This window comes from Cenococcum geophilum, assembly GCF_001692895.1.
Source record: "Cenococcum geophilum 1.58 unplaced genomic scaffold K441scaffold_24, whole genome shotgun sequence".
In the NCBI taxonomy this organism is placed as follows: Eukaryota; Fungi; Ascomycota; class Dothideomycetes; order Gloniales; family Gloniaceae; genus Cenococcum; species Cenococcum geophilum.
Window position 1 is genome coordinate 1,642,760 of NW_027137582.1, and position 23,080 is coordinate 1,665,839.

Genomic DNA, 23,080 nt, shown 5'->3' on the forward strand with positions numbered 1-23,080 from the left:
ATACTTTGTAAGCGCGCATCAAAAAGTAGCCGCTTGGTTGATGCTTTTGATCAGCATATTTAAGCCTTAAGTTATTCTCATCTCAATATGTAATGATTCAAGGAAAATTCCTTGAAAAGTTTCCTCTTTCTTATAGTTACCTTCTTATGATTTTACTCAAGCAAGTCCTCAAATGGCAAATTTTTCCGCCTACCTTCTCATCCTGCTTTTCATCGAACTCCCAAGCAGCTACGCTCAGAAATGTTATTTTCCTGACGGGTCTTTGGCTAGCGGCCACCATCCATGCTACTTGAGCGCAAACGCATAGTGCATGTTGCAATGCTGATAACCCGCAAGGCGCCGACTACTGCCTCTCAAGTGGCCTATGCTGGGGTCGCGGCTATGGATTCACATGGAGAAATTCACATGAAAAAAGAATTTGGACGTTGGAAGGCGGCGAGGCTTTTTGGCGAAGCTTTAGGATTGGCCTGAGCGAGATATTCAAGCGAGGGAATGAGCATAGATTTGTAATCCTAGTGCTTTTTCGATGTATGGATCACTCCCATTCGTGCAGTTTATCAATATGTCGATTTTGCACTAGGCGGATGGGAGAAAATGATGGCGTCGATTTATAGTACTTGATAAAACCTTTACAAAGGCTTTAGAGAAGCTTTATTGTAAACTAAACAGGCACGACTTGGGTAATACCCTTTTATTTTTTTCAAGCAAAACTACAGTAGTATTAGGGTACCCGTTTGGTTGGAAAAGGTAGCTACTCTGCGTATCGCCTGAGGATTTTCGACCTCGACATCAAAGAAACTCTCTCCCGCCAGCTTCCCTTTGGCTTCTGTCGGCCCGCTAGCTCGGTCTGAGCTGAGCCTTGTTGGCCAGGTTCGCACTACGGTGTGAGCTCGTAAAACTTTCGCTCCGTTGACGAGGCGAGGTTTTACTGACATTTCCTCTTTTCTTCCCATTCGCGCTAATTATGCTCCCCTCAGCATGNTAAGACTTTACTCGCTTACTCTGCTTCCGAAACTCCAACCGTCCCTCAATAAACAGATTCGCGTCTGACCAGAGAGCGTAGCCATGAAATAGTACTTCAGACTCATCTGGATCGTACATGTATATCTGAGGGAATAACATTGTCACAGGACGTGGGGAACCGTTGATAACGTCCTCTTGGCTCTGGGTCGGCGGCGTAACTCCCTCCTGTCCGTTGTAATCTCCCCAATCCCCCACGCCTTGTGCAATATCAGCGGCTGCTACTATTCTGGACGAGCTCCTTTGTCCGCGATTCCAAAGTCCTTCGGCAGTCGTTACGAAACCGACCAGATCCTGGCGGAGAGATTCGATGGTAGATTGCTCTGGGAGCAGTGGAGCAAAGATGGCGACTATGTCACTTACCACAGAGTTTAAGAGAGACTGTGTTGCGTGTGGCCGATCTGTTGTGTGCGCCGTAGCTAATAGCGATCGCAAAATAGATTCTTTTGGGGGGCTTGTTTCGAGAAAGCTATCCAGCATACCGGTTAAGACAATCCGTTCATTTTGTGACCGAAGGTAGAGGTTTTGAAATATGCCCTCGACTATCTTCTTGGCAACCACTGCCTCAAACGCTGCCGCACGGAGGTGCGAAGATGCGGCAGAGTTCGAAATGGGAACTTGCTGATTTATCACAATAGGGGACCCTGAACTCTTAAGGCGCATAAAGAGATCATCCTGGATTGGTCAGCTTAGATGGAAGTGAGTGGTTATCAAACTCACAGTGTTGACATTAGTTGGGTATTGGGCATGGAAGTACTGTATTGATAAGCCATGCAAATTTTCTGCCAGCATTTGTAGTTTTCCAGGGCTGTGTTTGGTTAGCAGCTATCTTTCCCCTGGGGATAGACTAACAAATCATCACCCAATTCTTCTAAGCCGATATTTAGTTTAAGATCTCCGAGCTCGTCCTGGCATTCTTTAAGCTGTTCCTTGGCTCCACGAAGGGACGACGACGTGTCCGCTAGCTTTGCTTTGTTGCTTTCCAACTGTTTCAATGCTTCATCACGTCCCTCCATTAATTTCCGTTTTTCACCAAGCCAAGACGCTTCTTGTTTATGTTTAATCCTCTCAAGTTCCTTAGTGATTTGGGATTTCTCAAGCTTCCAGTTTGCGGTGTCTTCGGTGAACTGGGTGGTCAACGATTTGTTCGCGGCTTTATGTTCTGCAATCTCTTTGTCTTTTCCAGTAAGTTGGTTTTTAATGCGATTTATGTCGTTGGTAAGGCTTTCGCACTCGGCTATAACCTGTGAATATTTCATCACTTCTTTTCCAGCATCCTCAAACTTCTTCCAGCACTCAAGCAGCGCCTTACGATTGGGACTGGGTGTTGCTGTTGACATTGCAGGAGCTAGGCCACAAACGCAGGTACCCAGGATGCAGTTTAAATGAAAAGAGCTGTAATTCAATTTGCGATCTGGCTGAAGTAAATGTCGGGTTCGTTACTCTAACGCGGGGAAAAGCCACCCCAAAGCCACCTAACACATGTTTAAGAGTCACCGAAGCTAGAGAGTATCTACTCCAATAAGCATGAGGGGTGGCCTCCCACTGGCACTCTCAAGTTTGGGGGTTACGTGTTGGGACATTAGTGGAGGAGAGTTTGATCGCCCCGTTTGTATGATGGTTGATGAAAATGCTGTCGTATAACCTTCGTTATGCACTGGCGGGTATGGAATAGCTGTGTGATTGGGGTTAAACATTTATGACATGCAACAGGGCAGACTGCTTGACCAATCTACATGCAGGGTTGGGTGGTGTTACACAGCCTGAATGTGGGGTGACAAGCCCCGCACCACTCAGCCACCAGACAACCCTGCAATATGGTAAGCGGATAGTTATATAGCTCAATTGCCAGATACGCTGCGTAGAACATACCTGATACTGAAGACACAGCAGAAGCGACTAGAATGTCTTAGAGAGACTAGCCCTTATTGTAAAGATCTAAACTATAAAAGTAGAAAAAGATTAAGCTAGAAATAAAACTACTTATATTAAAAAGTCAGTATTAGAATATATTATTTCTATTTAAAAGTAATTTAATTTATTACTATTATATATACGTTGAAGCTTTTATTAACTATTTTTAAACTAAACTAAATTACTTATTATTATTATTATTATTTGTTCTATTTATTGCCCGATTCGGTCCCTTTTCTAGGTCCATGCAGGCTTCTACCTATTTACAGGAAAAATCCCTAGTAAGGGAAAAACCCAGGTGTATCCTTCCAGCTAGTCTTGCGCGCTCCGCCTACGCCTAGCCTGTTTACCATTTTAGTGTGTCTGCCTTTCGTACCATGCTTCCAAGGTATCTTGGAAGGTCTAGGGGGTAGTGGGAGGGTCTGGTGATTCGCCTGCGTGCCGCCTTCGGCACAGCGGGGATTACTTTTCAACGGTTTTACTTTTTAAAAGGTATTATAAAAGAGCAGATAGGCTTCTCTCTAACCTGTAAGCTTTTCTTATTTTTACGTAAGAGCGGCAGAATTACGTATAACTACTTTAGTAGGTAACATATACTTTTAAGGACTTCGAAAGCTACTTGTCTCTAGCAAAATATAAAGCGGAGTACCCCTTAAAATCTTTAGAATTCCCTCGTCGTGATCCGTTAGGGTACCTCAAATGCTTAGATCTTGAAAGAATAGCACTGCCGGATCAATGGGTCAGAAAATTCACGGGCGAATTTTAGAATTGCACGAGAAGGTTGTTATGCCTTTGTGCCTTTAATTGTCTCATCACTAACCAAGGATTCAATGATGAGAGATAGCATTTCAAAATAGTGGGCGTCATTATCAATTCGTAATAGTGCTAGCTACTAAAGCAAAAGCAATATAGTTCACCCTTGATGATAGCTATTAAGCATTATCACTAGTTTTCTTTGCCAGCGCATAACTCGACTCGTACGACAAGATCTGGTTGCCCCACTTCTAGCCTAGTAAATAGGCATACCGGATTGTGATTGCACTGGATAACAGTCAAACTATGGTCGAGTCTAGCACTACTAACCTGACCCTAAAACGCTTGCAGCAATTATACACCTTTTAACTCTACTTGAAATTGTTTTGCGGCTCTAACGAAGACAGAAGAAGTCGTCCTTATTGCAGTCGGTTCTTCGCTCTTCCGGGATGGCGTCCTTAGCAAGAAGCTGAGTGTATCAAGAGGTATACCGCGTGCTCATGGACCAAGTCTAGCCGTCAGTTTGCAGAAATTTACATGCGCTGAGAACCGGAGGAGAGTTTAATCAGTTGTTGCCAGAATTCGGACGCAACATATCTGAAGACCTTCGGTTGCTTCAGAAAATTTGGATACATCTCCCAAAAGTTTGCGGGATGCCTTTAGGTCTAAGTTGAAGAGTGATGAAACACCAAACATCAAACGTTGAGAATTGCTTTGGATTTTGCGCGGGAATACTGATGCAGTATCGCTGAGTAGTCGTGAGGACGTTGGGTTGATCAGAGCTTACTGGTTTTCCTAGGTATCATCACTCTAGAATGTATTATGAAGTCGCTGGATTCATAACTCATAAATATGAAAGCTTTAATTAATCACACATATTACGATTCCAGATTTGCAATCAACTTCGCAAAAGCCTTATCCACCAGCTTAGCCCTCTCCACCGTCTCACTCATAACCCTCAGTGCATCTGCGTCGACCGCAAGTACTTGGCCACCCTTCATACAACTCACATCCGCCTTTGTGGCGCCTTTCACCCACTCCGCATCAATCATCCACCACTCAGGCACCGTAAACTCCTTTTGGTCAACCGCCTTATTTTTCAACAAGCTTCCATTATACCATAGGAGTTTGCCGTCCTCACCAGCATGCGCAATGCTGAACCCGCAAACCTTCTCCTTCGGCATCTTGAGTCCAACAGACGCGGTGCCATTCCTCCTCACATTCGCCCCGGACCTAATTGGCACCTTATCTCCCAGAACAGCGCCATAGTGCTCCTCAAACGCAAACGGGACGCCGGACAGCTCCATGCCGAACCACCAGCTCTCCTTATCGCCATATGTCATCTTATACGTCCACTCATCCCTCACCTCCCGGCTGTTCTGCCACGCCACATGCAGCAGCCCCGTCAGCACCTCCAAGCGCCTCTTATCTAGCACCACAACCCCGGAATCGCCCTCCTCCGCATATCCTTCCGTCCAGACCTTACTCTTCCTCAGCGCCTCCGATGGCGTCCGCCCCGCCTTCTTCAGCTCCCAACGCCACCACTCCGCGCGGTCCACAAACTTATTCTGCGACACCAGCTGATCATGATACAGCATCACGCCCGTCTCATTGTACCCCAGCGTCCGCAACACCGTGTCCTCGGGCCGTGCCGCAAACACCACATCCGCATCCAGCAGCACGACCTGCTCGAAGTCGCTCGCGAGCGCCGCAAACGGCTTGACGGCCCAGCCCGCCTTGCCGTCGCGCAGCTGCAGCGAGCGGTCGTCGAAGACGGACAGCACGTCGAGCGCGGAGACGTTGGCGGCGAGCCCGCACAGCGCGGCGCGGTACTCGTGCGGCAGGTCGCCGTCGCCCGCGTACGCGATCTGGATCGGCAGCGACGAGTTCAGCACCGCGCGCAGGTTCTGGATTAGGTGCGCTGCGAAGCGGAACTGGGGTTTGCCGGCGGGGATGACGATGCCGCGGGTGCCTGAGCGGATGCGGTGGCGGAGGGCGGTGAAGGGCGCTCTGTTGGCTTGCTGGAGGGTGTGGAAGTCGGTCGAGGTGTAGGGCAGGCTCGGGTTGCGGAGGAAGGGGAAGGAGGCGAGCAGGGCGGTGTTGAGGGCGGAGTCGAGCGTGGCGGTTTCGTTGGGTGTGAAGGAGGGTGCGAGGGTGTCAGAGAGCTTTATCCACGAGGTTAGGAGCTCGGTGCGTCTGCCCAGCTCGCCGAAGGCGGAGGATGGGAGCGGGTAGTTTGTGAAGTACGATGCGGCATCGGAAACGATTGCGGTGAGGTTTGGAAGGCTGGAGGAACTGGAGGAGGCGCGGAAGGGGTTTCTGAGCCTGCTAGAGACTTCTAGGCCGTTTCTATCGATGTGGAAAAATGTGTACAGGAATAGGACGAATACAGCGGCGATTGCTATGTATTTATAGCGAGAACGCTGAAAAAATGGATATTTGGAAGTCAATTGAGCGTAGAGTGAATACATATTTACATATTACAAGAAATAACGAACGACTTTTACAAGAGAAGGAGCGAAAGTAGCAAAAGAACAGCTAGAAAAGGTCGAAGACAAATTTTGGAGGTTGCAGTGTCTTGCGTTTTCCACTAGCGCGGCTGACTGCTGATACTGCGGAGGACCCAGCACCGCCTTGATTGACCTATCCTGGTGTGCCTCACGGGCGATCATATGCTCTCACTAGACTTTCTATTGGATAAGAATAGGATGGCGTGCGCCATTGTGTTATCCAACCAAACGGGAGATGGGTTTAAGAAACATCCTGGGAGAAAGAAAAGGGGAGGTTATTGGTGGCTGCGTTAGCTGGAGGCCGGTGCAGCTGTAGGCCTCGTGTAGTGATTGCTCTCATAACGTCTGGAACAATGATTATTTTGCGATGAACCTTGGGCTGATCTACATGCTGACTGTGGCTTTGCGTGGGCTGAGCTTTCTGCTGTGGCACCGTGGTCAATCCGGGATCGTGGGATTAGGATCACGGACCGTGCGAGCCCGTCACCCCCATACCCAGCATCACCATTTAAATACACTCTCTAGATACAGGAATATCGCTCACATCTTTACTCATGCATTTAACTTCCCTAAATCCACCCCAGTCCAGATTTCATATTTGATTGACTTGCAAAGAGACAATCTCCTCGAAATCTCTGCGACAAAGACTTCATCTGGCCTCTCACTTCCCCCCGGTTCTATGTATGCAAACTGCACCCATTCAATATCCAAAGATTGAAGGCTATCCGCAAATTGCTCGAGAAACACAGTCAATGACCGCTGTGTTGTTGGAACAGCTAGTTTCAATCGCCAGAGCCCTGGACATGAGACCTTCTGTTGCAGTTGTGCAGGAAGGTCGTCGTCAAGCATATATGCCCTATTTCCCAACATCGCAGTTGAGCCATACGAAATTTCCAGTTCCTCCAGTTTCCTGAGCTGCTGGATGAAAATCGCAACATGTCCCGCCATATAAATCTCATTTCTTAATTCTGTAATTTCGAGCCGACGGAGGTTGATAAAAGCCACTCCCATTTCTTGATACCCAAGTTTGACGCCTTCTTTGGGGACAAGAGGCCAGTAGCCCTTGTTTGATTGTGGAGGCCAGAAGAGGCTGCAATCAGCATTGATCTTGAGAGACTTTAACCTTTGACAGGCAGCCGCCTTTTTGATAACAGGGAGCAAGTAGTTAAATGACGTAAATTCTTCACCTTCCCCATAGTATTTTATCCAGTTTCTATAGTGTGTAGTGATAATAATGGATTTGAGGTTCGTAAAGAGACCTACTACCCTATGTAAATCCTCACTTGTGGTGTCAGTCCCCCTAGTCGTTCCTAGTGGTTGTATGTAGAAGACAATATGTTTGACCATCTGACAGAAATTTTCGGTGGTAGCCAATGCAATAAAATCCCTCATCCTCCTCGGAGATGGATAAATATGCACCACGGAGAATAGCAGCGGACTGGCTATGTGAGCTATTTTCCTACACGTACTGCGAAGTCGTTTAAGGGTTTTAGGGTCGCAATAAGTAAGAGTATGGTTGATGAGTTCTTCAGGGAGTTCCAGTATCTTGAATGGGCACGGCCGGAGACGCTTGGCTGGGTTCATGGTCGGCGGGAGGTTGGGCTGAAAGCAAAGCAGTGTTGTCCTAAAGACCTTGAGCATGAGGTTAGCTTCATTACGGGCAAAGCTTACCGGAAGCCCATGAGGTTAGCTTCATTACGGGCAAAGCTTACCGGAAGCCCATGAGGTTAGCTTCATTACGGGCAAAGCTTACCGGAAGCCTAGAGAAAGGCGGAGTGCAGACTGTCAAGGATGTCTCCACGTCGACGACGGAAAGTGGTCGAGGCACTCCGGAATCTACGCGCGTATGACGCTCAATGCCAAGACGCCCAATGCCAAGACGCCAAACCGACAGGTCGAGAACGCTCTGGCAGATTCTGGGATTCTAGAAAACCTGAACAGCTATTAAATTATTAAATTATTTCGAGACTACTTAACCGGAATATGAATTTCAAAACACCGAAATTTTCATGCGGCTCCAAACCGACTACCACTCCAATGGACCCTGACCGCCCCCAGTTGTGCCGCAGAGGGACCTCAATCCAGCTAACTCATCCAGTTCTTTGCATACTAGGGGACGAGTATTAGCTTCGGATCCGTCGTGTGATTTTTTCCATGCTCGATCTCACCTTGTTCAGCCCTCCGGCACTCACTGCTTCTCCCTTCTCGTCTCGAGCCCGGTAGTATTTCTCCTCCAGACATCTGCTCAAGCTTGAGATGAGCTTTGAGTAAAGGTAAAAATACGGGCTTATCCGATAATGGTTCGTCCTTCAGCTTAGCATACTTGCATTCGAGCTCTCGAACCCATCCTTGGAAGTTGTTTGAGAGAGCATTCTGGTAAGCTTCTCCAACCGATATTTTACGTGTTGAGTATACGTCGCATCGCACAGAACTTTTGGAAGCGGAGACGGGAAGCACAGTCAAAGCAACCCAAAGCGAGGTTCCGGCAATGGTCTTTACGGTGGTTAATGGGGATAAGCTTAGCCTATCATCTTCCCGAATGGCAACACTGGTACCTCGAAACATGAGCATATATGCAAAAATTGAATTTGATCTCTGCTGAGTGCGTTGTGTGACTTTATTTTCGATTGGATCTTGCGCTGCTTAAACTGATGAGTATGGCCATGCTATAATAAATATATTTTAAAGTTTAAATGGCTCACCTGCGGCTTTCCAGTTGAAGTCTCCTCTAATTTCCCATCCCGCTACCCATGAGCTTTGCGCAGTGATACCATATTGAGTAGAGAAGCTGATAATCTGTTCACAGCTCGGAGGCTCTACAATCTCACCGGCATCTAGATTGATGTGGATAAACCCGCCCTTGTCAGTACAGGTATGAATCTTGAAAAGACTATTTTGGGCCTTGTCAAAACCGGCAATACCGTCGAATTGCGGCGCCTTTACAAGATTTCCTTTAGTATCATAGCTCCAACCATGATATTTGCAACCAAGGACTAGAGAAGACCCAGCAACTTTCTTGGTTACGGCATATGCTCGGTGTCTACACACGTTATGGAAAGCTCGAGGAATGTTGTCCTTGCCAAGGATGATGAAGATTGGGAAGCCTGCCATTTCCATAGATATATAATCACCGCGTCTGGTGAAACGGCTTCGATGCACGACACAAATCCATGTCTATTACAAGGTCAATTTGATTACAAAGGATAATTTTGATAACATTACTTTGCTGAATATTGCCCGCCTCTCAAGCATGAACAATTTTTCATCTGTCCACCATCCTTCAGGAAAGCCTGGTTCTTTAGACACTTCCATTGTTGGCTCGTCAAAGAAAAGGTGATGAGCCCAACTGAACTTGCGTCACTAACAAGTAATATGAAATTAGCCTGCGCAAGATATTAGCAAGCTAGGAGGTCTTGATGCTCGAAGTCCAAATAATGGCGTAATTAACGGATTCAGAAGAAACAAGACTATTATTGGATTGAGTAGCACAACTATGAACGGTGAATGCGAATTTCTATACCAAGTAGGAATCAAATACCATGACTCTAAATCAAATCAATAATATACATATCAAGCTGCATGAGTTCCAGACTGGGCCATGTTATGGAAATTCTCCGGAGTTCTTTGTGGGGTGCGGTAGACGTCTGGGATTACCACAAACAATTTACATAATCTAAACGACTTTATTCGTCAAAGGAATAAGAAAAGTTAGCAGAGGAATTGAACGCCGATAGAGGTAGGACGAATGAAACCGAGTTGCCTTTTTTGGTTATATTTTCCCGCTTGCACACCCAACAAAAAAGCCGAGATCTATCCATTCATGCAGGTCATGATCGACGCTAAGAGGAAGAAAATAGGTCGTTGAGCTACAGCATGCGCATGTCGGGCCGCAACCCTAATTCAAAGCCTTTCAACTTGTCAAATGATTCATGGCAAGCCTACCAGAAGCAAACCAGTGTTCGTGCATATAAGCCAGCAAATACTCGTGATTTTCTGGGACCCTATGAAGCTGCAAGCTCCACAAGGCTGGAGCGTGCCACGTATTTGTTGCTTGGAACCGTGTGACTGGGGTTAACGCGTTTCTCTCCCTCGTGCTGCGAGCAAACAAGGTCGAGAACGCGTTGCTGATAGACTTTATGTAACACATCAATATCTTGAAAAATACGTTCTTAACCGGGAATTGCTTACAGACTACTCCAGTCTCTTTGACCGGATTAAGTATCCCTTCAGTATAGATACCCTTTTCCAGATTTTCTTGGGCCTTTTCACAAAGCTCGAAATCTTCTATGGCGACCTGTCTTACAAACTTGAAGTATTCTTCAAATTTATCGCCCGATTCCGTATGGTAATAGTCAAATTCCATCCGGGTGACCCCAGGCTTCTCCGTCGGGCAAATCCGGAACGATGACATACCACCACCGTAAACATTGAGTGTACAATTAGGAAAGAAGTAGAGGAAGAGGCCGTCATTCCGTTTTTTTGGATCCGCTACATGTTGGGAAAAGTTCTTGTGGTTGTATACAGTATAAAATGTTGGCGGATAATATATGGAAAATGAAGGATGAGTGTATTGGCAGTGCAGGCATTCTTGATATCCATCCACCCTAAATTAATTAGCAACTTGTTTCGTTAAAAATCCGTCTAGTTGACTTACATTGTCTTCCAGTTGAAGTTGCCCTCGTACTTGATGCTTCGCCGGTATGGAAGTTTTGTGAAATCTACTGTCGCAAGCAAAGGTTCCAAATCCGGAAAGAATTCATCAAAAGTTGGTGCGTGGGCTGATATTGTAGTAAAAAGAAGCCCGGTCTCTGTCAAATGGCTTCGCATTTCGACACTCTGCTCAACTCGATGAGTGTTGCTTGCAGGATAATTGGCAGCGCCAGGTGACGCGCAAGCATACTGACATCTGCTGTGTAGACCTTGATATCTCGAACTCCCTCGGAGTTGCGGCGAACTGTCAACCTAATCTGAGCTATCTCATAGTCTACCTCTTCCCCAATGTTCCGAAATCGAGTTGCCGGTCCTAGAAGGTACCATGACTGTCCGGAAGTCATTATGGGGTGTTACGGCTACGGTTTTGTTGGAATGATACTAGCCTTCATAAAGACCGCACGACGCTCAAGTTGATAGAGAGGTGAGCTACAGTACCAGGACGCAGGAAGGGTCTTAGTGAGGGAAGCCATATCGAGACCTGAATGCACACAAACGAACGAAAAATTCTGGGGGTTCTTCTTTCAGCTTACTCAAGTGCGAGTCTTGGAATTATGTTTTCACGACATAGCATTGCATAAAATATATAATTGTGACTGTAAATGGATAAAACGTCCCGATACGTGATGAAGCATGGTACCCGCATGCCGGTTTGTCATGGAAGCCTCGTATTACGTGCCTGGTCTCTTTATTGCGCCAGGAGCAAGGCCTGGAGTTGATAATGCTTATCGCGAGTTGGACGAAATCTACACTTCAGGGATCACCAGCTTATCGCAAGTCGGCTGCAAAGCAGCAGTGACCCGGTGACTGCGCGATTCAAGCCGGCATCTCCGGTATCGATCCACATTGAAGAGATGTGTTATTGTTGCAGGACCACGTAAGACAAGCGTGTTGATCCTTCGGTTGTGCATTTTGGAGAGGGGTTAGGTTGGTGGCTCTAGCAAATCAGTAGGATTTATTTCTCCGCGGGAAGAGTGGGTTGATAGTGTTCACTAGCAAGGGGAATATAAGCTTGTCAGCAGCTCATATATAATAGATATCTGAAAGTTTGGAGATACTTTACCGGCTTTACCAGATTAGGGTTTCAATACGCTTGGCTTGAAACATCATGCTTGCCCTCGAGTTCCTTACTCAAATGATATATTTTGTCATCGTAGTTTATTGCATGACTTTGATAGCGTCCGAAAATGGTAAAAGGAATCCTAGCCATCCTCAGATTGTCACCTCTAATCCGTAGATCTATTCTATACACATCTTTCCGGGCATCGTCGCAGTCTACTTTTTGGTCATTGGTACCTTTGGCCTTCAGTGCAGTGACTTAGCCGGCCGGAAAAGTCTGCGGTTATCCATCACAATTCCGGACGTATCTTCCAGGCTCTCTGATATTTTGCCTAGCTGATGCATTATCTGGGATCTTTTGGTCCATTTCTTCCGCGTTGCACTGGATCCTCCTACGTACGACTAGGTGTAATATTTTAAAAACTCGATTCGCCGATATGAGCCAAGAACAGCAGGTTTCGAAGGGTTTCCAAGCTTTGGAGAAAGTTTCCTTTCTCTGCTGGCTGCTTTTTGTAACCGGTACCATCCCACAGGTCATCAGAGTTCTATCTCTTAGCGGAGTTTGCTGGACAAAGACACGGGGTTGCATGTACTTGGTTTCGTTTGGAATACTTGAACTACTCTTACTCGTGACAAGACCGCGTTCAAGCCTCCGCGCACGGCAAACAATGTTCGCTGTTAAATTTGACTATGGCATCGAAAAAGCTATCGGACGAGTTACTTTGGCCGTACAGCTATCTTTTCTCGCCTGGGATATCCGCCAAATATGGCATCCTGATCTAGTAGTTTGTGTAGAGAGGGTTAAGTGGCTTTATGTGGCTGCTGGTCCATATGGGCAATAACATGTATCCTTAGTAGACTTATGTTATTTACTTGCATCGTGTATTTACCGGCAGTGGCGATCTCATAATTCTTTGGCTTTTCCGAAGGATCTCGGGATGAATTTGATGCTCTGAATCACACTCTGTTCATAGTCCTCCTGGTGATTGCTCCACTGGCTTCTATTTGCTATATCTACTCTAGACGAGCTAGCTCAGCGTGCATGTTAAAACCTTTGGCTGGGATGATCTGCGTGATCCAGCGCTTCTAATATCTTTTGGTGTAATGTTTTTGGCCTCTTTGGTCCTATCTCATTCTCGCTCTTGGCAGCGCCAGGGCTCAAGCATAGATGCTAATCACGGGTCTGACGCACTGATCTTCTCTATTCATATCTTCGTCTTAAGGCAGTTTTGGTATAACTTGCGGTATGAACCTTCCTGCATATAAGCTTGCATGGACGAATGATTTTGGATAAATAATAAACGTCTCCGTAGCGCAACGTTAATAAAATGTTAATAGAAGGATTCTATACTCCGCGAATAGGAAATAAAGCCCGCGCAGTTTAATATGCATAGTACTTCATTGCATCCTAGTTCATTGCATCTTAGTTTCTCATTTCGTAGGCTTCGTCTGCCTAAGACAAAGCATGGCCAATTAGATGGTGAGAATTTTCGCGTCGTCGGGTTCGAGCCTGGGCCCTTTCCACACTAGCAAAATCTCAAAGAGGTCCTTGGACGCTGTCACTTGATCGTCGAACCCTCAACTACCATCTTCGGGTATCGATATAATAAGCTCCATTCTCTCCTTAATAGCCTATTATCAATTCATGCGAATATTCGGATGCTGAAAAGAAATCAAATTGGGCTGGATATGCCCGCCCGATCAGCTCTTCCAGGGTGAGTGTCTGGAACCGAAACATTCAGCCACAAGCTTTACTAATCTATTACCATAGCAGCTATAGCACTCTGCAATTGCATCGTTTTCTAACCCTGCTTAACCTCCCCGAAGAACTTTTAGACCACATCATTGTTTACATTTGTGACGATTTCATCTCCCTCAAGAAGACACGCGCTACATGCAGGGGGCTAGCCCGGATAACTACACCTTATGTTTTTGGAACTGTTCACATTACTTTGTCAAAAAAAAGTATAGAGAACTTCATCAATATTGGGTTGAACAATGCCCTGGCTCCACTGGTCAGGGAGTTGGTTTTCCATGGGCAAATACCGCGCAAATTTCCCGATCAAGAGACATGGGAAAGGTATATCCATCTAGGCCTCGAGGAGGACGGCCTCGGGTCTGGAAACCTGTCTTGGTATGAGTATGATAGGTATGGATATGAGAGTGAGTCTGCCTAACTCTATTTATGGCTTATTACCAATCACAGGTTGCCGAGTGCCCTATCTCTTACAATATTTCGGGACCTCAATGTGTATGAATTGTTATCTTTCTAACACTGTATGAATATAGATAAAAACCCACCGCATGAACCGGAAAAACTTATGCGAGATCTCAACCGATATTACCAAGCGTATAAAGAATATCAGCATGCCCCCGAGCACTTCAACGATTGCTATTCCCTTAACACGATATCCGCCGATAATCCAATGCTCTATTCTTATCGGTACTTCTCAGTAGCCATCGGAATGCTGAAGAACCTGCGGTTTGCACAAGTCACATGTCATGATCCAATGGACAATTTTCATCCTGTATGGCGGAACTTTCGCCGAGAGATCTTACAGGGTCCTTCTGACTGGACTTCATATACCGAAAAATCGCTAGCAAGCTTTGAATATGCTGACCACCAACTTGAAGGCGTTACTCAACTTACTTGTCTATTGCATGCTCTCGGTGTTGCTGGGCCGAGGGTCAATTTAAGGTCCCTGAAGTTCTCCACTGATGGGCACTACTTTTGGCTTCAAGACCAAATTAAAATACGCCATGAAAACAAAAAGTTAGTCAAGAATAGCTTAGCTCTAATGGCGCCAGCCTTCATAAATCTGCGAGAACTCGACGTATATGTAATCTATTCAACCACGAATAGGTATAACTACCCCATGGTGACTACCCTTGCTGGGTTTCTCCGGTCCGCTTTAAATTTGGAGATGCTTCGTGTGGAGTTTAGAGAAGCGGACTGGGCCGAAAATAGTGCAGAAGATCCCCATTTCGACCTGTTGGCTCATCTTATTTCCGGATCCTGGCCCCAGCTTAAGCGGCTTACTCTTAATCTATCAACTACCGAGCAGTCATTGAAATCATTCCTTAGAAAGATCGGGTTAAGCCTACGAGCGTTAAACCTCGAAAGCGTTACCTTCTTCGAGAATTGCGGGTCATGGGAAAACTTGCTCATCGAAATGCCGAAACTCCTAGCTTTAGATTCTGTGTACTTAGAGAATCTCTGCGAATTTAGGCAAGGCCGGCTCGCTGACAGTCTGGTATTCTTTAAGGATGCAGAAAATTCATCAGCCCCGTTTTCCTGCCATTACCAGGCCATGGAGAGATACATTCTCCGTAAAACCTCTGAGAGACCGCCCTTGGATTTGGAAGAATTTAGCAGATTTCATGGAGAGTGCAATCTTTGTACACCCTCTGATGGCAGGGATTTTCCCGGTGAAGATATGCCGATGTTTAAATTGCAAGGTTGACATGTTGTAGAGGACCATGGCGGCCGTGGACTGCAATTCTTATACGAAGCCTAAAGTAAGTCAAGGCTTTCTCAAAACTCCATTATCTCTTTCCTTAGTATGTGGTAAAGTTTTGGAAACCGATTGCGAACAATCGGAACCCACATAAATCTACGCGTCGATAGCATATGAGAAACTGGGCTTTGGGAACGTCCGACGAGAAGAATATCTATTCAAATTGCTTGATGAGTGGCTTTAGCCCCACATTGATGTCAAGCTACTAATACTATCATAGATTTATAGAATTTTCTTGTAGTTGCATTTCGCTCTTCTTGCAGCAAACATCCACCCTAATCATATCCACTCAAACCCCTTCCTGACATTAAACCGTGACAATTCATAAAATTGTACTGCGCACTCGTCGTTCCAAAATCTCCACTGCTCCATCCGTTGACCCAGTCTTTCATTAAGATGGAAGATTAATTCCTTTCAAATATTCTTGTGCCGGCAGGTCCTACTGCCTCGACAGCATAGCCACCTTCCCAACCTGCGAGACCAACCTGGCCATCTCCACTTGAGTGACACCGCCGGTATTACTATTCTCTTCCTACACGTCCTCGAGAACGACGTCCATCCTGGCAACACTCAGCCTCTGGAGAACCCAATCCTTCTGCGCTCGGAAAATTCCTCCTGTTGCTCTCGCTCTGCCTTTAGGTTCGCCTTCCGTTCCTCCTTCGCCGCACCTTCCGCTCTTCTTCGTTGTCGAAGTGTAGACGCATGCCATGATAACGCACACCGGCGTGGTGGTCCGGGCCGACGGGGAGATGCCTCTCCAAATTAGTCGTGCACGCCAAGTGGCGCTTCAGGACTTCCCGCTGCAGCTCGAGGTACTGCGCAGAGGAGGACTGCATGGGGAAGCGTCGGACGGGGACGGGGGGCCCGCTCTGGTACTCCTCCATGAACCCGAGGCCAGAGTCGTAGGTGGCGTTGGCGTCGGCGTCGGGTTCTGCAGGCGGCGAGGCGCAGACGTTCTTGCCTTCAGGCTCTGCTGTTGGTGACGCCTGGCTGTTGAGGAAGCGGTAGACGGGGAGGCTATTCCACTCTTCAGGATCCTCGTCCGGTCCGTTAGACCAGCGAGAGGTGAGGTGAAGGACGGAGCTGATTTCTTCCTCGGGCGACGGCGCGTCCTGGGTGGCTTCGTCCTCTTCTAAAGTGTAGTCGTGGATATGACTTGGGCGTTTGAAAAGCATGTCGAGTGCTTCATCCATTGCGTACATTGCTTCAAGATGTGTTGACATGGCGATTTTTTTGGGGGATGGCTTTAGAGAGCTTCTTTGTAACGTGTAAAGGAAAATGTAGTGTGGAACGCTTCAAAGTCTTTTGAAGGGCCTATTTGAGAAGTGCGGAGGCCTGCAAAGAGTTTTGGGGGGTTTAGCAGGTCAGCATAGTGCCAGGAGGAAGTTGATGAAGTGAGTAGGCGAGATATAGGACAGTATTTATGCACCGCATTGTGCGTCAGAAAAGTTCGTAACATCAGAGCGCCTTGAGGGCAGAGCATATATAACGCTCTGTTAAAGTCTATTTGGATCCAAAATGGTGGGCTAGCCTATATAGGTAACTATTATTCCTATCTAGGTATGGTGCATTGGATTTGGACTGAAGCATTGGAGTGGATTCGACCTCACCACGCCGGTCCAAATACTGGTGTGAGTTTAAAGGTTGAGCTTCCGAATCAAAGTTTTAGCCAATGAGGACTACATATGGGCCTAGCGAAAGCTCATATTTAGCATTGAAACCATACTAGAGGATTTTTGAAGGTACAATGATGCCTGCAAATGTGTGGAATTTGATCCGAGTCAGTAATATTAAGACTCAGGCACTAGTATACTTCTAGGACCTTGATGAAAACGTCTAGGTCACCTCATACCTAGATCACTCTAGCAAAAATAGCATTGTCTTATAAACGGACTAGACTTAATAAGCTTTGACTAAGGGGGGATACTATAATAACTCTATGATCAGGACACTTTAACTTATTTTAATTGTGGTTGTCGTCATTGTAAGCTTCACTTATGCCAAGACCAATGCGACTCGCTCAGCCTAGCAAAAATTCATTGTAGCAATAGAGCACGTCCACGCTGTTTACCTGGTACAGGCGCTTTCAGACTGGCACCGCATTTCGTTTTCCGATTTGGGCGCTGGAGAGTGAGTGCCTCCGACCGAGTCCGTCATTCCGAACGCTATGTTTACGGATCCATTACGCTTGCGGCTTTAGCAAAATACTTTATCTACCTGACTGCTGCGGGCTCTGCTTGCACTGATTTTTCTCTATTCAGCAGTTGTACACGCTATAGCGAAGAGTACGGGCCTATTACCCAAGGAGCCTGACTGCGTCGCTGCTGTTGCGAATCCGTATGCAGATAGCGAGAATGAGTAGTGAAGAATACTAAGTGCGCCCGAAAGTTTATTTAAGGTCATGCCGTTCCAGAACAACATAGAGTCAAGTCTAGCTTACCGTTTCAATGCATCAGTGAGAATGCTATCTAGTGCCTTGATGCAGGCTTACCTTAACAGATTCTAAGTTCCCTGTATTCTACGAGGGAGAGCCTCTCTAGATCGTAAGTACGGTACTGGAGAGTGAAAGCCCAGAAGACTGCAATGGCAAGGCATTTAAACAGACACAGTACATACTACCACCGCTCCACACGAAGATACAGCGAGATGGAAAAGAGAGCAGAAATAGTCTTTGATAGTGTCATTGCTTGCAGCAGTACTCCTTAATATTGGGGGGATATGGGGCCACCAAAGACATATGGTTGCCTTGAAGGAATATGTGGAATGCTCGTGGGATTTGAGGCCACATTAACCTTGCGCTTCTTGACATGCTGGATACTTTTTCCTGATAGAAGTAATGGCCCCCAAATTGTGGCCTTTCTAGAAGCTATAATCTCACCGGACAGGAAATTGCCGATAAAATTTCCTGAAAAGATATAAGTGACCGTGATAAAGTTTTGTTTCATAGGTTAGCACTTGAAGCCCGGGGATGGCTGCCGCAAGCTAGGCTTCTTCACCTGATACTAGAGACGCTGTTAAGCAGTCCCTTACAATTGATCAGCTTCAATTCGATTTTAGCAGCCTTTCGATCGTTATAGAATAGGTGTTAGGAGGATATTTAAGGGAAGATGTTGTACAATGATTGCCGTTACGGGTGGGCCTTGATGCATCTCCAGGTCAACGCTGGTGTTTAAGTTTTAGCATTCTCCTCCACTTCCACATCGTGAGAACTCGCATGCTTAGAACTTGTCCTCAAACACAAACTGTACAATATCTTTGCGCTTGTTGTAAATTTTCTTTTAATATTGATCGCTACTTTTTGACGTTAGGAGCAATTAGGCCACACCTACAGGCAAAAGGGTCACATCTCTGGAATTTACCAACGGGGCAATCACAACACCTCTTTTCGCATTCCTCAACTCCTTACGGTGGCTACAAGCTTTTCAAAACGCTACTCCCACATGTTATAGCATTCCAGGGACCTAGCCGCTCGCATGGCAACCTTTAATTTCAAGCCACTACAAGTGGCGAAACGAAAGTTGCAACCTTACAACACTGTACCGGCTTATGATCACGAAGGCGACTCTTGCGATGTTGAGAAACGCTTATCTGACGACGATGGTGAATATCTCTCCTCTCCTTCCTCCGCTTTCTCCTCCCGAGCGTCTTCGGGCGTGCACCAGCAGATGGTCCGGCGGCATTCGACGGCGAGACCGACAATTAATGCATACTCCTATCGAAATCCGCGAGCCTTCTCCCGATACTTTACGCTGGCGCTAGGATCTACAATAATAATATTTATACTCTTCTTGACGAAGATGGGATGGTCATCGACGAAGAGTGTGCAATTGGGATTATCGAAGCCACCTCCGCCGCCACCGGTGTGGGAAAGCTTCCCATTTCTAAAGAGGTATCATGGAGGCATACGGGCATTAACATCGCGGCCTCAGAATGTGCCGGAATATCCAGGGGAAGGAGATGAGGCTCCCATACCGTCATCATCACCTGTGGCCGAGGAAGGACGAGATCAGAATTCAAAATTTGAGCGTCGATTGGAAGGCGGAGGCGTGCCACCCAGCGACCGGTTTAATCCTTATCCAAACTATGAGTCGGAAGCATATCTCAACGAATTCCCTCCCGTGCAGCCCTGCTATCTCGATGCTGAAGAAACAACCAAGATACCTCCCCTGCGCGCTTATCATGGTGTCCCGCGAGGCATGCCAGACAATGTGATGGGATCCTATGAGGTTCTTGGATTGAGGAACGATGTCTGCTTCGAGCGATTTGGCAGGTTAGGACCGTACGGATTGGGATATAGCAGAAAGCTGGGCGGGACAGGAGCTGGTATGGAAGGAGACAGAGAGGGCATAGATAAGGTGTGGGAAGACGATCAAGAAGTTGATTTCAGGGAGGTCAAGTGGGCAGAAGTACAAGACCGTTGCATGGAGAAGAATCATCTTCGCTTCAAAGCCAAGCCCAAAGGCAAGAACCACTTTTACCAGACAATGGCGATGGGAGGTCCAGATGCAGAGTTACCTGACGCTACCTCAGGGGAATTGCATGAGCTGGCCAAGGAAGGGAAATATACCAATTCTACCGGCAACAAACCTCCAAAATCCCCACCTCATCACAGTCTTATATCTCGCACTGTTGTTTTGATTCGCACATGGTGGGACTACAACTACGATGACGAAGATCTTATGTTCCTGCGAGCTCTCATCTCTGAGCTTTCTGTCCAATCCGGCGGCGAATACACAGTCCACTTTCTCGTCCACGTAAAAGACGATAATAAACAGATTTGGTCAGACGATGCCACCTACCAAGAAGTCCTTGATAATGCCCTTCCAGCTGAATTCAAAGGTATGGGAACTCTCTGGTCTGAACGTCAAATGGGTCTTATCTACGGTGGCCTGGAGGAATCACTCTACCGCAACCTACCCGTCCACGGAGCATACCGCTCTACCTTCATGCCGGTCCAATACTTCGCACACCAGCACCCTGAATTTGACTACTTCTGGCACTGGGAAATGGACATCCGCTACACAGGTCATTTCTACCATCTCTTCGACCGCATTTCCAACTGGGCTAAAGCGCAACCACGTAAAGGGTTATGGGAACGTAATTCGCGTTTCTACGTCCCAGCTGAGCATGGCTCGTGGGAAGATTTCACGCACATGGTGCGCGTGCAGACAGAGCATGGCACAAACAACAAAGCAAACACATGGTCTAAGCACCTTCCCGAGAATCCAAATGTCCCCTCCACCGAACCCGCAAAACCGGAGAAGCCAATCTGGGGCCCCGAACCACCACTCGACGACGAAATCGACCTCTATGAATCTCCGGAAGTCACCGGGCCTTACAAAGACGATAATTACATCTGGGGCGTCGGCGAGGAGGCGGACCTCATAACCTTCAACCCACTCTTCGATCCCGACGGCACCAACTGGATCCTCGCTGAAGACGTGACAGGCTACAACACTTCGCGCTCGTTGCCACCCCGACGCACAGCCATCATCACGGCGAGCAGACTGAGCAGGAGGTTGCTCGAGACGATGCACCGCGAGACGGCACTGCACCGCCGCACCATGTTTTCCGAGATGTGGCCGGGCTCCTGCGCGCTGCACCACGGGCTCAAAGCTGTCTACGCGCCACATCCCGTCTTCATCGACCGCCGATGGCCTACTGGTTATCTCGCCGCTATCTTCAACGGTGGACGGAACGGCGCGGCAGGCGGAGCGAGGTTGAGCGTTTTCAGCGATGAGAGGCAGCATAATTTCCGCGGTACGACGTGGTATTACGACGCGGGCTTCGCGCCGAATCTGTGGAGGAGGTGGCTAGGATATAAAGTTGATAATGATGGGGGCGAGGAAGAAGAGATGGCGGGTGAAGGGAGGATGTGTCTTCCCGCCATGTTACTACATCCAGTGAAGCAGACAGATCTGGTGTTTGAGCATGAGGAATAGTATGGATGCAGAGCTTCAAAAATGGAGATGAGAATGGAGTGAAGTGGGCGTTTTGGCGTTTTGCTAAGCTTGGTGGCGGCTGTATAGCTTGGTAACGTGGATCTTTCAGCGTTCACATATGTTGCTGGATTCCTACGCATAATTTATTTGGAGCTATGAGCCGTATAGGAGCATGGTATTTAGAGCTTGTGCATGGAGTTTTGCGTCTACATCACGGAAATCCCAGAGTACGTTTCGAGCAAGGTTTCGTGCAGCCTCCCTTTTGGCCAAGTTGGATTCCCTGCCGCTCAATTGAATGCCTCCCAGGACACCTTACCCATTTAAAATTAGAACAGCGTTTACGAATGCAGGTACCCAACAATTTGTCATTTGGTACTTATTTCTTTCACTGGGGTATAATGCAAGTACACTTCTCATCTACTTCATCATCATCCAATGTTTCAACTATTTCCTCTTCTCCAAACTCTCCGGCCACTGCCTCATCCCCTTCTACTTCCGTTACGCGGAACGTTACCTTCTCTTTCTCTTTCTCTTTATCATCCTCGGCTTCCGGCACCCCAAACAGGGCCCCTTCATTATGGTCGTCCTCCTCCGCCTCTCCCGTTTTCCTAACTTTAATCCTGCCCAACCGATACGCAAACACAAAATCATCACTCCCTCCAAACTCCACCCCATCCTCCTTCTTAATTTCGGCCTCCAACTTCGGGCCCACGCTTCCGGGCGCCACCATTAAAGTTCTGTCCACACTAACACTCAACCTACCTCCATTCGCCTTCGTGCGTAGCGTCTTGGCCGTAGCCCCACGAGCAATCTTGACGCCTTTTACGATATACAGCGGCTTCCTCCCGCGACTCTTGCTGAGGTATCTAATGACGCCTGGCGCCTTCACCGCGCTCTCCAGATAACCCTCTACCGTATGCGGCTCGAAAAACGACGTCTCAAGCTTATCAAACTTATACTCGTTCTCCGTGCCGCGCTCCCAACTCGTGCCAACATCTACGCCGACGCCGACGCCGACGCCGACGCCGACCACAACTTCCAGGAATTTTGCCCAGATCCCAACTTTGCCCGAGTGGGATTTTGCTGCGGTGGACTTCCAGTCGGTCTTTGTTATTGTTTTCAGGGCGGCGGTGGGGATTGCGGGGCGGGTGGAAGCATTGTTAAGGGGCTTGTCGGGGTATCTCGGCGAGCTGATGATGTTTCCGAGGAGGATGGGGCCGGTGGGTGGGTAGTCGAAGGAGGGCGTTAGGAAATAAGTTTTTTGTGGGTTGGCCATGAGGTGTGCAGGGGTGCTTTTGAGGGTGATTACGAAGCTTAAATAACTGTATAAAAGAGGCAGTTTTATGCAAGAAGCTTTGAAAGGCTGTGTATGGCGAGATTATATTAAATATAGGTATGGGAAGGGTATCTCAGAGCTGTATATCAATTCAGAGAAATCGAGTTTCACCCCGCTATGGGCTTCAGACCCCACTTCAGCCACAAATCGTAAACTCTGCAAATCGCGTAGGGCTGTTTTAGTGTATTTCGCGAGTCATGCCCAACACCACGCTAAGTGAAAACGCGTCATGCTAGCAAGTCATATTGAATCTTTCGGAAATTTAGGAAGCTTGATCTAATGCCAGGTAATTCCTTCCTGAGCGACAGTAAGCTGTAA

The 23,080-nt window shown here is 47.3% G+C and overlaps 9 protein-coding genes across 9 annotated transcripts; 2 read left to right on the top strand and 7 right to left on the bottom strand.

The window, feature by feature from the left end:
* Positions 1-588: 588 nt before the first annotated feature.
* On the bottom strand, positions 589-2,676 carry K441DRAFT_660857 (uncharacterized protein). The gene is made up of 3 exons (XM_067648776.1): positions 1,873-2,676; positions 1,741-1,828; positions 589-1,695 (listed from the first exon to the last, which is right to left on the bottom strand). The coding sequence occupies exons 1-3, from the start codon at positions 2,358-2,360 to the stop codon at positions 838-840; spliced, it is 1,434 nt and encodes a 477-aa protein (XP_067503532.1). The 5' UTR covers positions 2,361-2,676; the 3' UTR covers positions 589-837.
* A 1,842-nt stretch (positions 2,677-4,518) lies between these two features.
* On the bottom strand, positions 4,519-6,378 carry K441DRAFT_660859 (glycosyltransferase family 71 protein). The gene has a single exon (XM_067648777.1). The coding sequence runs from the start codon at positions 6,156-6,158 to the stop codon at positions 4,566-4,568; it is 1,593 nt and encodes a 530-aa protein (XP_067503533.1). The 5' UTR covers positions 6,159-6,378; the 3' UTR covers positions 4,519-4,565.
* Positions 6,379-6,543: 165 nt separating this feature from the next.
* K441DRAFT_660860 (uncharacterized protein) lies at positions 6,544-8,004 on the bottom strand. Its single transcript, XM_067648778.1, has 2 exons — positions 7,951-8,004; positions 6,544-7,821 (listed from the first exon to the last, which is right to left on the bottom strand). The coding sequence occupies exon 2, from the start codon at positions 7,779-7,781 to the stop codon at positions 6,750-6,752; it is 1,032 nt and encodes a 343-aa protein (XP_067503534.1). The 5' UTR covers positions 7,782-7,821; positions 7,951-8,004; the 3' UTR covers positions 6,544-6,749.
* Positions 8,005-8,135: 131 nt separating this feature from the next.
* On the bottom strand, positions 8,136-9,942 carry K441DRAFT_130060 (ISP domain-containing protein). Its single transcript, XM_067640071.1, has 4 exons — positions 9,736-9,942; positions 9,420-9,557; positions 8,900-9,371; positions 8,136-8,836 (listed from the first exon to the last, which is right to left on the bottom strand). The coding sequence occupies exons 2-4, from the start codon at positions 9,507-9,509 to the stop codon at positions 8,307-8,309; spliced, it is 1,092 nt and encodes a 363-aa protein (XP_067503535.1). The 5' UTR covers positions 9,510-9,557; positions 9,736-9,942; the 3' UTR covers positions 8,136-8,306.
* On the bottom strand, positions 9,854-11,516 carry K441DRAFT_130046 (Bet v1-like protein). The gene is made up of 5 exons (XM_067640070.1): positions 11,294-11,516; positions 11,102-11,236; positions 10,852-11,033; positions 10,386-10,801; positions 9,854-10,329 (listed from the first exon to the last, which is right to left on the bottom strand). The coding sequence occupies exons 1-5, from the start codon at positions 11,378-11,380 to the stop codon at positions 10,199-10,201; spliced, it is 951 nt and encodes a 316-aa protein (XP_067503536.1). The 5' UTR covers positions 11,381-11,516; the 3' UTR covers positions 9,854-10,198.
* Positions 11,517-13,655: 2,139 nt separating this feature from the next.
* K441DRAFT_677886 (uncharacterized protein) lies at positions 13,656-15,430 on the top strand (the record flags this gene model as incomplete). The annotated part of the gene is made up of 3 exons (XM_067651111.1): positions 13,656-13,681; positions 13,741-14,129; positions 14,256-15,430. 3 exons carry the CDS (start codon positions 13,656-13,658, stop codon positions 15,428-15,430), a joined length of 1,590 nt encoding a protein of 529 aa, XP_067503537.1.
* A 689-nt stretch (positions 15,431-16,119) lies between these two features.
* K441DRAFT_677887 (uncharacterized protein) lies at positions 16,120-16,707 on the bottom strand (the record flags this gene model as incomplete). Its single annotated transcript, XM_067651112.1, has 1 exon — positions 16,120-16,707. One exon carries the CDS (start codon positions 16,705-16,707, stop codon positions 16,120-16,122), a length of 588 nt encoding a protein of 195 aa, XP_067503538.1.
* Positions 16,708-18,486: 1,779 nt separating this feature from the next.
* K441DRAFT_660866 (uncharacterized protein) lies at positions 18,487-21,785 on the top strand. Its single transcript, XM_067648779.1, has one exon. It carries the CDS (start codon positions 18,958-18,960, stop codon positions 21,424-21,426), a length of 2,469 nt encoding a protein of 822 aa, XP_067503539.1. The 5' UTR covers positions 18,487-18,957; the 3' UTR covers positions 21,427-21,785.
* A 26-nt stretch (positions 21,786-21,811) lies between these two features.
* On the bottom strand, positions 21,812-22,841 carry K441DRAFT_696858 (uncharacterized protein; the record flags this gene model as incomplete). The annotated part of the gene is made up of 1 exon (XM_067652932.1): positions 21,812-22,841. Exon 1 carries the CDS (start codon positions 22,700-22,702, stop codon positions 21,812-21,814), a length of 891 nt encoding a protein of 296 aa, XP_067503540.1. The 5' UTR covers positions 22,703-22,841.
* Between the last annotated feature and the right edge of the window lie 239 nt (positions 22,842-23,080).

Bases quoted from the DNA above. Each gene is read 5' to 3' on its own strand.
- K441DRAFT_660859 (XM_067648777.1), bottom strand. From the start codon at position 6,158: ATGTATTCACTCTACGCTCAATTGACTTCCAAATATCCATTTTTTCAG.
- K441DRAFT_660860 (XM_067648778.1), bottom strand. From the start codon at position 7,781: ATGAACCCAGCCAAGCGTCTCCGGCCGTGCCCATTCAAGATACTGGAA.
- K441DRAFT_130060 (XM_067640071.1), bottom strand. From the start codon at position 9,509: ATGGAAGTGTCTAAAGAACCAGGCTTTCCTGAAGGATGGTGGACAGAT. The intron at 9,372-9,419 runs GTAATGTTATCA...ACCTTGTAATAG, and splicing joins GGCGGGCAATATTCAGCAAA to ACATGGATTTGTGTCGTGCA. The intron at 8,837-8,899 runs GTGAGCCATTTA...CAGTTTAAGCAG, and splicing joins CTTCAACTGGAAAGCCGCAG to CGCAAGATCCAATCGAAAAT.
- K441DRAFT_130046 (XM_067640070.1), bottom strand. From the start codon at position 11,380: ATGGCTTCCCTCACTAAGACCCTTCCTGCGTCCTGGTACTGTAGCTCA. The intron at 10,802-10,851 runs GTAAGTCAACTA...TAATTAATTTAG, and splicing joins AACTTCAACTGGAAGACAAT to GGTGGATGGATATCAAGAAT. The intron at 10,330-10,385 runs GTAAGCAATTCC...TGTTACATAAAG, and splicing joins CAAAGAGACTGGAGTAGTCT to TCTATCAGCAACGCGTTCTC.
- K441DRAFT_660866 (XM_067648779.1), top strand. From the start codon at position 18,958: ATGGCAACCTTTAATTTCAAGCCACTACAAGTGGCGAAACGAAAGTTG.